Source organism: Micropterus dolomieu, linkage group LG16 (genome assembly GCF_021292245.1).
Source record: "Micropterus dolomieu isolate WLL.071019.BEF.003 ecotype Adirondacks linkage group LG16, ASM2129224v1, whole genome shotgun sequence".
In the NCBI taxonomy this organism is placed as follows: domain Eukaryota; kingdom Metazoa; phylum Chordata; class Actinopteri; order Centrarchiformes; family Centrarchidae; genus Micropterus; species Micropterus dolomieu.
In genome coordinates, this window is record NC_060165.1 from 8,669,943 (window position 1) to 8,682,708 (window position 12,766).

At 41.2% G+C, this 12,766-nt stretch overlaps 1 protein-coding gene across 1 annotated transcript in view; it reads left to right on the forward strand.

The window, feature by feature from the left end:
• The window catches only part of tbc1d22a (TBC1 domain family, member 22a), a 92,886-nt gene extending 87,618 nt beyond the window's left edge, over nucleotides 1-5,268 (forward strand). The window contains exon 16 of the mRNA XM_046072652.1: nucleotides 4,888-5,268. Within this exon, the coding sequence (XP_045928608.1) occupies nucleotides 4,888-5,016 (129 nt within the window). The 3' untranslated portion in view covers nucleotides 5,017-5,268. The remainder of the gene's footprint in view (nucleotides 1-4,887) is intronic.
• The last annotated feature ends 7,498 nt before the right edge of the window (nucleotides 5,269-12,766 follow it).

Below are 12,766 nucleotides of genomic sequence, written 5' to 3' on the forward strand. Positions count from 1 at the left end.
AATTGAATACACACCTTTCATTACCCTCAAACACACGCTAAATATACATTGAATTTCGTGGATTGCACAGATGTCTTTTGATTTTTTTTGTTTCTCACGCAAATGCGCACACTTATTCACACAGACACTCGTGGCCTCTCAGCGTCGAGTATTGCCACCTGTGTGGAGTGGACTAAGTGCGGCATTCCCCCCTGACAGCGAGATGTATGCAATTAAACCATATTTAAAGTCATTAGCCCGACTGAAGTGATAGCCAGCAGATGGTTACCATGCAGAAATATGCTCTTAATGAAGTTCCTCAGTCACTGTGGGTGTGTATGATTGCACTTGTGTGTATGTTTGTTTGGGTGTGTTGCTTTAAGACTCAGAGCAGCACTTGATTAGACAGTGGTTGGTCCTTCTCCTGTAGCATAGCAATTAGTACCCATTGTTGATTTATAATGATATGGTAGCACATGGTAAATTTCCCTCTTACTACTTATTCATCTCCATCTGTGTGGAAGCTAAAACAGGCTACAAGGAGGACATTTTAAGGATAAGGTGTGGATGTAAGCTGTCCGTATTAACATCAGCTGGTCACCAGAGAGATTCTCAAATAGTTAGTTTTCTTCTTGCCTCAAAAGTAAACCCCATGTCAAAATCAGGAAGGACCCCATGCGCATGTATAATTAGTGATTTAAGAAGCCTGTCCTTTTACAACATTCAACAGTTTAGAATACAAATGTAACAACACGACGTGACCCTCTAAGAAAAAGGGAAGCTAGCAAGCAAAAAGCCAAAGTTAGCACTTTTTTTATTTCAACACCTGTCATTGGCAGCTCTCGCTCACTCAGTGCTGTGTTCGTCTCACATTATACAAAGAAGGGGGGCTAGCTAGCGTTAGCTGTCTCTCTGAGTGCAGATATAGTGATGGCAAATCACCAGACATTTAAAACTCACCGCAACGGGTAGCTCTGAAACCTCAGCACTCCATACGTTACCCTGTAATTCAAATCGTGACACATAAAGTAACGCACATCAAGATATGTAAAATTATCTGATAATTACATAACTTGTGAAGGAAATTCTTGTGAACTAGTCAACTTTTATTGAAGAAGGTTTCAGCAAACTAGATGTCGTAAGCAGCAAGATTTAATAAGGGCCGGCTGGGGAGAAAATGGCAACAGCACTACATAGTGAGAACACAGTGTAGTATCAAACCAAACCTGAAGGATGCATCCTGGCAGGGAGTATTTATTCTTCCTAGACCTACAGAGATTCACTAAGGTTCCAAAGAAGGTTATTATTCACCCATCTATACATGTGTGAAGATTCTTTTGGATATTGGCTCAAAACTGTTATTACCTAAGTTAACATAAATCAGGGTGTGTGTCATCCACGCCACATGCAAGACTTTCTTTAGAGCCAGTCAGTCCATCTGTATGAAACAAAATAAAGAGTATCTTGACCTTGGGTCCTAGGAGATGGACCGCTGAGTTCAGCCTTATCAAGGCAGCTGTGTCAGTCAATCAAACAGACAGACTGGAGGAACAGAGTTTCACTTATTGTGTTGGAGAGTCACGGGCTGTCACCTTTGGTATACTTTAGCTCAGAAATAACCTTGACCAGGGGAAACGTCGTGTGATATTACCCTTAAAGAAGGAATAGTCCTTCACATCACTGTTGTCAAAAACATTTGGGAATCTTCCCCATCCCTCGTGTTTAAGGTTTTTACAAACCACACCAGAACTTAAAAGCATATTTACCATCATTTGATTCTGACATCTTTTAGTTTTCAGTTCTTTAAATTTAATTTAGGACTCATGGCAAATATGAATTCAACAAATAGCTCCATCTATTTAAACAACATAGGAAGAATTCGGTGCTTTTGACTAGGTTCCCCCAGTACATTGGTATTTTTTAAAGAACTAACTAAAACAGAAAAAACAGAAAAATTCATGGAATCATAGAACAAATAGATATGACCAAAAAATACCTCTGGGATCTGCAGGCACCCCAGTCAGTAGGATTAAGGTTAAATAAAACTGTAAGAAGACTCTTTTAGTCTAGCCGATGCTCCTCAGCATATACTCATTTCAATACAAGTTATGTGTAGCCAGGATACAGTATTGTTATTCTTTAGGGAAGCTTTCCTTTTAGCCTCAGGCAGTGAAGTACAGTAGGGGAGGTACATGGGATCTTGCCCCAGGCATCCCGTACAACTAGGGTGATGCACAGAATACTTACCATACACACCATACATACACATGAACTGCGCTCTTTAAGACTGAAAGGCACACAAACTACATGCCATTCAATTAGTTGAAATATGAACAATTCTCCACTGACTGTTTTTTTTTCTCCTCTTTTTAATAATTCATTTTCTGTTTTGCCTGCTCCCTTTTTTGTTCTATTTAAATGAGACATTTGTTATTGGTGATTTGAATTCAGCTTAATGTGCCTGACAGATGTTCTGCAGTTCAAACATTGGTTTTATATTTTTTTATTTTCTTATCAACATCTGATTGTTTTCACACGAGCAGACATAAACATACATTTTCCACCACATGAACCCACTGGTGCTCACATGCCGTCCTTTAGCTGTGAGCAACATTGTTGGAGAGTGTGTGTGTGTGTGTGAGAGAGTGTGTGTGAATGGGAGAGAAGGGTGAGTGATGAAAGGGGAGAGCTGATAGTGACGCTCCGTTGAATACAGATGAGAAAAAGGCAAGCTGAATTCTGATCAGGTCGGTTTCTCTCTTTCTTCCGCTCTCTCTCTCTCTCTCTTTCTCACTCTCCATCCCTCAGAGTAAAAATACTTCAGAGAAGTGCCTCTTTCTGAACCAGCGGGGATGTCATTAGGTCAACCTTTCAAAGTCAAAGTCCAGGTCTTCTTCCCAGATGAGCGTCTATTGTAGTGTGTGTGTGTGGGGGGGGGGGGTTAACTATAAAATTAACAAGCGGCTGGATTTTGATGATGGTCGTATAAAGCAGCATGTTAGAGGGAGTCTGATCATGAACTGAGAGTCCTGTTTTATGTTTGACGACACCGGAGGCTGAATTTGTTAGCATTTTTAGCAGCACTCGCTCGCCGCCTGTGAATCGTTCAAATACTCCAACAGAGTTTTAACACTTTTCAAGGGCCCAAGGCTCATGAAAGCCAAGTCAACAAAATAATCACCGGCTAACCCAGCTAAAAGGAATGTTTTGAAATTTTAGTATATGTCATAACTGAGATTCGGCTGGGTTAACCTTTAAGTTATTCAGAAGACAGAGGTGAAACACAACTACAGCTTAATATGTAAACTCTGGCTAGTATTGCAGCTTGGAGCTTAATTAGTTGAAGAAAACTTGTACTTTTCCACTCTCTTTCTGAATACAAATGCCTTCTGTTGAGAAGTCATCAGGGTCGTCTCACCGGCTCATTAAAAACATGCGAGGAAGGGAAAAATTAATGGAGCCAAACACCTTCAATTTAATACTTAGGAGGGTAAAACACTACAAAGTGCCCCACTGTAGTGAAATATACCCGCTTAAACTTTTGTGTAGTTTGACTTTCTCAGCAGTTGTAGAAAGATGAGGATGGAATGTGCACAAAAATGTTGAAGCACTTCGACCCGCGATTCATTACAACTCCAACACACGCAATAACCGGTGTTAAAAAAAACCCAAAAACTTTTTTCAACATTTCAGAAGGTAGCGATCTGATTAGGAGTCAGATGAGTGGAGACACCAGGAGACCCAACGTGATTTGTCCTTAGATGTGATTATCAACACCATTGATTGGTTGTAAACCCTGTTGTCACGGCAATGATTTCAGCCCTGATGATGAAAGCTCGCGGCACGCTGATCCATAGCATGCACGTCTACACTCTCTCTCTCACCCACTCACTCTATCTCACACACACACACACACACACACACACACACACAGGATCAGTCTGTCTCACTTCTAACCAGTCTCATTCCCCTTTGAGAGAGAGGCATTAGTTGGTGAGATTGAACTTGTGTATGTATTGTAGTGTGTGTGTGTGTGTGTGTGTTACTGTTGTCTGTCGTCTGTCTCCTCACTTATATAATAATGTACAAAACAGGAATCTGGTGAAAGGCTTGAGCTCCACTGAATTGTACTTGACATTTTGTTCTTTCTTTCCTGTTTTTTTTTTTTCTCCCATACCCTGCACCCTTCTCTTCTCTCACAGCTGTTATTAAAGCACTGGGTTAATAACACCTGAGTCACACTCAAACACATAGGAAGAGACAGAATGTAACTATGCCTGTCTGCTACAATAGCATTATACTTGTACATGCCAGACCAGAAGGGTATACTTTGACTTTGGATCCCAAATGCAACTACAGCTTGTGAAATTTTGTGCTGTTGTTGCATTTGAATGGTTTTAGGCTCTGTAGTTTTCAAATAGGAGTTATTTCTGGGCCCGGTAACATGTGATCTGTATCTGGATATGAAACGGTGTGAAATACATTCCAATTATACATTCAAATGTTGCCATTTTTACTGCAGAAGTGTACATATCAGTAGCTCTTGGTGACAAACAATAAACCATTAAATGTGTTTTATGCACTTCTCCTTGATTATTTAGTAAACGTAAAAAAATTTTGTTGAGTCTGATCCTGACCTAAATCCATGCTGCTGAGATTAACAATTACATTGTTGGGTTTTGTTTTGGCTCTGTAGCATTATCAAATACACCACTTACTGACTTCCCTTATCTTTACTTTTATTGTCCTTGTCCACGGAAAAATTTTAGATTTCTCTTTACTTTTATTGTCTTCTCATATCAAAGATAGTCTTTTCTCCTGAACTCATTTCTGTTCTTTTTATCTCTGAAACTGATGTGCTCTGCTACTCACTGAACCATTTGTTCTTTCTCCCCCCCCCCCCATCAGGGTCTGATGATCCTCCTGCAGAACCTTCCCACAATGCACTGGGGCAACGAGGAAGTGAGCGTACTGCTGGCCGAAGCCTACAGGTTGAAGTTTGCCTTCGCTGACGCGCCCAACCACTACAAGAGATGATAAGCGTGGCTCTCTACAGCTGCTCCCCTTCTCCTCCTATTTCTCCTTTCCTGTCCTGCAGTCATCTACTGAACTCAGAGGCCTCTATTCCTACATGGAAGGACCTTCCCTTTTCTTAACCTCCTCTTCCCATATCGCCCAATGGGCCTTTCATTGACTATGAGATTTAAACCAACCAATGGCTGAGGACGTGCGGTGTAGCATTCTAACATGTTGATGTGGAACCTTTTTTTAAAAATGATTTTTCTCCGATCAGCTCTGAAATGTGCACTCCTTCAGTCCAATGCAGAACCCTCGTCATCATTGAAGACCACAACTCTTTTGGTTGGAGTTCGGTCCGCTCAAGCTGACGTCTCAAAGTATAACCTCAGGCCTGATGCAGGACCACTAGCTGTTGCTCAGCACCACCGGGGTTCTTTCCTGCAAATTGTTATTTCCAGTCCCATGACAATGCATTGTTTTTTCGTTCCTGCAGGCAAAAATGTGACATTTTTTCCCCCCTAGTTTTGCCACCTTCACAAGACAAAGATGGCAAAAGGGCGCAGAGCTTAGCTGGTTTACATATCTGAGCCCCCTCTCCTGGTCGCAACGCACCCTGAAGGAACATGACATCCCCTGTTTTATTTAGTTTTTTTCTGTCCTGCTTCTGCCAGGAGGGCGCTGTTCGTTTCCCTTCAAACACGCTACTACTTTACAGAGATTGTCAGTCTGTGAGGGGAATCATGTCTTGCTCCTTCCACAAACCCCCCCCCATCCCGTTCTCCCACCCGCAATGCAACAGCGCAGCGTTTGAGTGTAAGACAAACAGTGGTAAGAGGCTGCAGTTCAGGAGAGGCACATCGTAAGAACGCTTCTTATTCCCACTTCTTACTCCCTGCTTAAATATAAACTCTACCCCCTCTGAATCCAGGACTACCTCAGGACACACATTAGCACACAAGTAATGAGAACTAGAAATCCACTCAGTAAGGCATGCACACATTAAGAACATACATTTGTACGTACCTGCACACATCAGAATAGTATGGATCAATATATAAATAAACGATTTGCACTTCCATTCAGAAATGGAATCATCCTCGTGGAAGCTAAATTTGGCATTATGGTTTTTGGAGATCCAAATGAACAATTTTGCCTTCATTGATATGTAGTTTCTTTGTTTTTTATTATTCCGTCTTCCGCCGTGTCTTCAGGGGTGCACAAAAAAGAAAACAAGAAAAAACCTGTCCCAATTTTGTTGTCTGTCGCTTCAGTGTAGGTGAAGAGAGTGGTTGAAATTTGGTCAGAATAGGCTTTAGGGGGAGTCACTCATTAGATAGTTTGGTGATTCCAACAGCAAGCACAAATGAAGTGTGAAGTGGAGTTGAACAGTTACAGATGGATCTGAAATTAAATGAAACACTTTGATTATACACTCTTCAAACAGCAGTTCCACCTCAAAACAACACGTTATGGTGAGAACACGAGCAAGGCAGTCTGTACTGGGGTCAACATTGAGTGATTCTTATAAATATGTCATCCACAAGGTTAAGTTTAATAACTATAAACATACGAAAGCAGCAGGTGCATGGTCCTTTTTTGCAGCCTCTGTCTTTAAGGAATTATTGCACCTTTAAAAAGCAATTACACATGTTTAATCCATATTGGTTCCCTTAATTGAATCATGAGTAACCAGCTGCTGCAAAATCAGCAAAATAACGTCTGTGCCTGTGTGCACTTACAACTGTTCTAACTTTGTATTCTGCAACAGATAAATTGAAGACTGTGACATCCTCGGTACAAAGCACTCTGCACTTCAGAATACATCAGTCAAAATTATTTTTATTTTCTAATAGTATTTTTAATTTCACTAGGGACAGATCTTTGCTGTAAACACAGATTCTGATGAAATAGAATAGAAGATAATCGTGGCTTAACCCCCCCCCCCCCCCCCCCCCCCCCCCCCCCCCCGGGACTGGGAGAAACAAGTCTGAGCTCCTCTCTAATGTGACGGAAACCTCACAGGCTTAACGTATGACAACTATTAAACTCACCCTTTAATGTAAAATACTTTTGCACATAGCGAGCAGCACATAAATGAACAAAAACAGCATCAACAGCTCATTTCTCTTGTGCACATGGTAATCACAATTGTACCGTTACAGTACTTTTGTCTTTTTCCTGTCTTACATTGCTCTGTTCAAATAGAGCACATGGGAAGTCTCTTACCCAAGCACCATATTGGTGTAATGTCGGGAGGGGTGGTGGGGGTGGGGTAATCAGACATTCATGACATAACACAAAGCTGTTAATGTTTGGAGCCTCCCGTTGCGACTCCGCCAGGATCCATTATTGTCACCCTAGCCCACAAAGACTGTGTGCGTAGGTGTGTGAAGGGGAGATGGAAGGAGAGAGGGATGGGGTTGTGTTTCTTTGGCAGTTTCAGCGCTTTTTCTGTGCGAGCTGTCAGTCTTTGATCACACATTGGGATTTGTTTTTTGTTTGTTTTTTTTGGTTGCACAATCTGCACCAGTTTCACAAACCCCTCATCTCCCATGCTCTCTGACGAAGAAGAACTACACTTAATTTGAAAGTCTATAGCCTTTTTTCCTCTCTGTCTCTCTCTCTCTCTCTCGCTCTCTCTTTTTCTCCTTTTGTATGAGATATATTCTTTCAATCAGCATTTTAAAGATTTCTCTTTTTTTGGGGTTTTATTTTTTTATGCTGTTTACATGACAAGCCTATTAAGTTGTGCCTGACTCTGGAGACACGAGGCAACATCCTACTTATGTTTTTGACCTCAAATGAAATTGAAAGGTTTTAGATTTCTGCAAGCAACAGACATTTTGAATTTGCTGTGAAAAGACAGATTTTTGTTTTGTTGTGTGCACATCTAGTTTTTGGGTGTGTTAGCTACCAACGTGAACTGTTTAATAATACTGTGGGCATTTAGTAGTTCAGACTTGGCAATTGAGTGTTCGCTTAACCCCTCACCCTGACAGCCATTGTGCATTCAAGGGTTACCAAAAGCAACACGGCACAGCAGGCCGCTCCAGCTTTGGAGTTCTCTTGAAGCAGTGTGCATGGGTCTGTAGTAAGAGCTATTGTGGGCATCTAAAGAGTTTGGAGGCTGCTCTCTTTTTTTGTAGCCTCTCCCAAACTAAAAACACAAGAGGTGAAGTGTAAGGATTGGACACTGTCATTAGCAGCAATCATTTGTCGCTAACTAATGTCGTTATGTCCTGCTCTTTATTGAATTTGGGGACGTTTACACTTCAGCAACACTAACCAACGTTCCCATGTTGCTTTTAACATTACTAGAGAATTTTTTCTCTTGTAATGTTAAAAGTGACAACATACTATTTAAAAATACAAACGAGTATTTTAACAAAGCATTCAAACAGGCCTTGGTCTTACATTTATCAGACCTAGGACTAACTATCTAGTCCTCTATATGGAGCATCAAATGGTGAGGATGCTAACTTTTTGCCTGGGACCTGTTAGCTTTAGCCTCAGTCCTTTACAGCAATCTCATGTATAGAGCCATCAAGTGCATATTTAAGAGTCATCCAGAAACCGCATTTTTAATCAACTCATGGGGCTAACATTAACTTATTTAGCTAGCTAGCTACAGTTGCTGGTCGCCAGCTAGAAATGAGAAGCTGCTTTTGTCTTCCACTGTCTGAAATCAAGGAACCAATGTTTCAGAAGTGACTAAGAAGTTGGAGTGATAAATCTGCCACTGTTATTTTAAACTGCACATGTGCCGATAATGGAATAGTAACAAAGGAGGACGGGGATTCACGAACAGTCAATGATTGTCCATTTATTAGCCAAAGCCCTACTTTTAAATACGTTATGTTGCCTTATTGCACACTTTCATATTGAACACTGGGGGGATGATGCCAGTGGTGACCAGGGATACCCCTCTCTTTTCATTGGAAGAGTTTATCTATGTTTGCTGTAATGTCATATGCAGTCATTTCAAGAACATCACCTTCACATGCTACCAATATCAAGTTAGCCTGCCTGTTGCCCAATGTCTCTCAGCACACACGCACGGACACACGTACGGTGGTATCTGGCTGGAGCCTTTTTTCTATTAGCCCACATACACACAGGCAAACTTCAGACACTCTCTGGAACTTCTTCAGCAGGGTATCCTTAAGTAACATTTTCAGCTGCTTTCATTTCTTTTAGAGTTTTAAATTATTTTTTTTTTCTCACTCTACTTTTCAAGCCATGAAAATATGTTTATGAAAACCAAACTGGAAAAAAAAAACAACATAATCCTCCCCCCTTGTCTTTTGCCTCTTGCATACTCAGAAAAATCTAATAATACTAGAGCGTGTGGGTGACAGGAGTAGTGTTTCTTGAATTTAAAAATATGTACAGAGAAGATTTTGAAACAAAAATCTGTAAATAGAAAATGTAAATAAATCCTATATATGACAAATTGCTTTGAATAGGGCGTCTTGTGTTTGTGTGTTTTCTAGGAGTGTGTGCACACTTGCGAGTACTGTTGAGTATGTGTGTGTGAGCAGAGAGGAATTACTGCATCTCTAAATATTCCATGTCCGATTGCAGTCTAACTCAATGTATGATGTATTTCAGAGCCTCGTATCTCCAGTGCCTCTCTGTCTGAACAGCCTAGAAACCTTGCAGCAACACATTTCTGCTGGCGTGGTCATCTGTCCCCCAGTGAGCCTAGAATGAAGTTCTTCGTTGTAATGAAAACACAGAAATAATGCAGATGCTTTCAATCAAACCCAGAATCCGTGCTCCTGCTTGTTGTATGTGTGTAATGAATACATTGGGTGCGCCTGCAATAGCCAGCGCTGCAAGCAGGCCATGGCAAACAGCTGCGCTAATGTGCGACGTGTAGCTAATTGTATCGGTTGTATTCATACACCGTTCCCATACACACAGTCTTACAGGTAAACACTTCTTGCTGATCCCTCTGGAGGAAATGGCAGCAATAGCTTGGTTAATGAGACTTTGTGCGCGTGTGTGTCTTTTTCAGAGTATGGGAAGGAAAGGAGAAGACAGAAAAGGAGCTAGGCTGCATTCACACAGCAGCCCACAGTAGAAGCTCCCTCGCTCTCGTTAGGCTGACTGATGTTCACACAGGCAGCCAATTATGGAGTGCCGGTCACTGAGGACTCCAGTCACTTCATGGTAAATTAAAAATACATTAAAACCAACAATGGTCGCAGGAAGGCGCCTGCTTGTGCACACGCACACACACATCAATCCTAATGTGTGATGAAAGATGAAAGATGTGCCAACAAAGAAGCAGCTGGCGCTCACCGTGAAGCAGAGGAGATATAGTGCAAATATTAGCAAAATCAACTTCTCCTTTAGTGTTTTCCACACTGCCATTTTCCTCTCTACATAGTGTGGTTATTTATTTGTACAGTATGTCACTATTATAGCATCAGCCTATACTGTTTACCTCCCCATGCCCTCATAACTCCCACAATTTACAGGCCTATAAACCACCACATGCCAGCGTGAGTCCTTTTCATCAGCGCTGGCAACATCCTGGGATCACTGAGGTACAAGTGTCGAGGCAGACTTCACGGCACTTTCGTGGGGTTTTAAGCCCCTGTCTGAAATCCATTTCCTGATTCAATTTTTGGAATAGAGGGGCCGCACAGCGACAGCATTATTGTCACAGTGAAGGATAACGCGCAGATTGAGGATGTCTCTGGAGAGGATTTTAGATGCACTGTGGAGGCACTGGCAACTGTGATGTAAATCAGTTTCAATTTGAAGTTTGTGCCGAGGCAGCAGGGGGATCCAAATATGTTGGGCGTGGGAATGGAAAATAATTTCTGGGTACTTAGGAGTGGCAAATTTCATGTTTTAAAGTTACAGCATATATACATTCGCCATCTTTATAAGAGTTTAATCTCACGTGATTCTCTGCTGCAACTTTTCTCAAAGCATGGACATCTGTCATTAATCTGTCTCCAGACTGTCTGTAAGGAACTACAGCTTTTAACTGCTTCACCTGGGTCCGTATTTATCAAGATTCTCAGTCAGAAATCAGTCCTACCTGGCCAGACTAGCACATGTTTGTTCGCACTTTAAGGATAAAGCACTTTATCCACATTCTGACCTTAGACTCCAATCACTGCTAAAATTAAGCAAAGCTCCAGAGGTGTCCCGACATGTTTGGTGCTGCCAGGAGGTAGTGTTCTGTCAGACACACAGGCTTACATTCTGTGGGAGGAGAGACATTCATTGATGACTATGAGCCTATTAAAAGATACTGTTTTGGCAAAAATCACTTTTTACTTGTGTGGGATGCAAAGAGAGAGCACTTATTCAACAAAAACAAAGTTCTTTCAACCTGACAGCAACAGGAAAAATCCAGCTTTGCAACAGGAAGTGATATTGGCAGTAATAAAGTTATAACAAATCATGTTTCATTCATTTGTTCATTTACTTATTTATTCATTCATTCTCTTGTTTGGAATTACCAATAGAGGAGCTTTTTTAAAGAGATATGTTCATATTGTTACGGTGTATATTTCCCAACATCGGCTGACATTTCAGCAGTGGTTCTCAAACTGGGAGCATAGAGCCACTGCAGGGTGGGCGTGGATGACCAGGGGGATAATATGGAGTGGAACCATAGCCTGTATATAAGAAGTGGACGTAGACATTGTGACGTCACCCGTTTGTTTGTAGACTGCCGTTTTGAAGCCTCGAGTTTGGCCGATAGGGCGCCGCCATGTTGAGTTTTTGCAACCAGCGGTAATGTTACCGGACGTGACCATATTTGGACGAGACAGTGGAGCTAACTAGCTTGCTTAGCTAGGTGCATCTGTAATTCACGTCATTTTAACAGGGCTGACAATTATGTCTAGCAGTCTTAAAACTAAATGTACTCACCAGAGAAAGTGAACAGCCAACTCCTAATAAGCTTTTTCAACAGCGCTGGTTAAATTTACACAGTGCCATACGTACGAGTCACTCTCACCTGATTGACAGGTTGCCATGGTAATGACTTGTCAATCATAGATAATCCCGCCCTGAAGCATACTCTGCTTTATGGTGTATTTTCCTCTAAATGGGATCATAATTTACTAAATGAACATCATGTTGTATTGAAGAAGACATGAAACTAGAGGTTGAGACCATAAACTCATCAGGAAAGTCTTTACTGAGGTAATAAATCAGCGAGTAGGGTCATTTTACCATTATTTCTAATGGAGCCGGCCTTCTTTTTGACACTAGAAGAGTCGCCCCCTGTTGGCTGTTGTAGAATGCAGGTTTAAGGGACTTCCGCACTGGCTTCGTGTCTTGAGTGGAATTAAGTTGGATGAGCATAATTTCTGTAGGGAAATTGAGTTTGCTGATGCTATCGTGCTGACCAGAATCACTACTTTTATTTTAATCAAATTCAACTAGGCTTCTTTTTTTTGTTTACATTATAAAACCTAGACATAGTAGTCATGTATAATATTTGATTAGACACATAAAGTCTACACATAAAAAGGTAGTACCACTTTGTACTACTGTTTAATAATTCTAATAGCAGAAAACTACAACACATCATCATAATGTCTACTTTGCGCTGAGAGTGTCATAACACAGACATCACACTCTGCTGGGAGTAGTTCCTCTCTAGTGGTAGAATGTAACTGAGTACATTTACACAAGTACTGTACTTGTGTACAATTTTCAGGTACATAGACTTTACTCGAGTATTTCCATGTCATGCTGCTTTATATTTCTGCTCCATTACATTTCAGAGAGA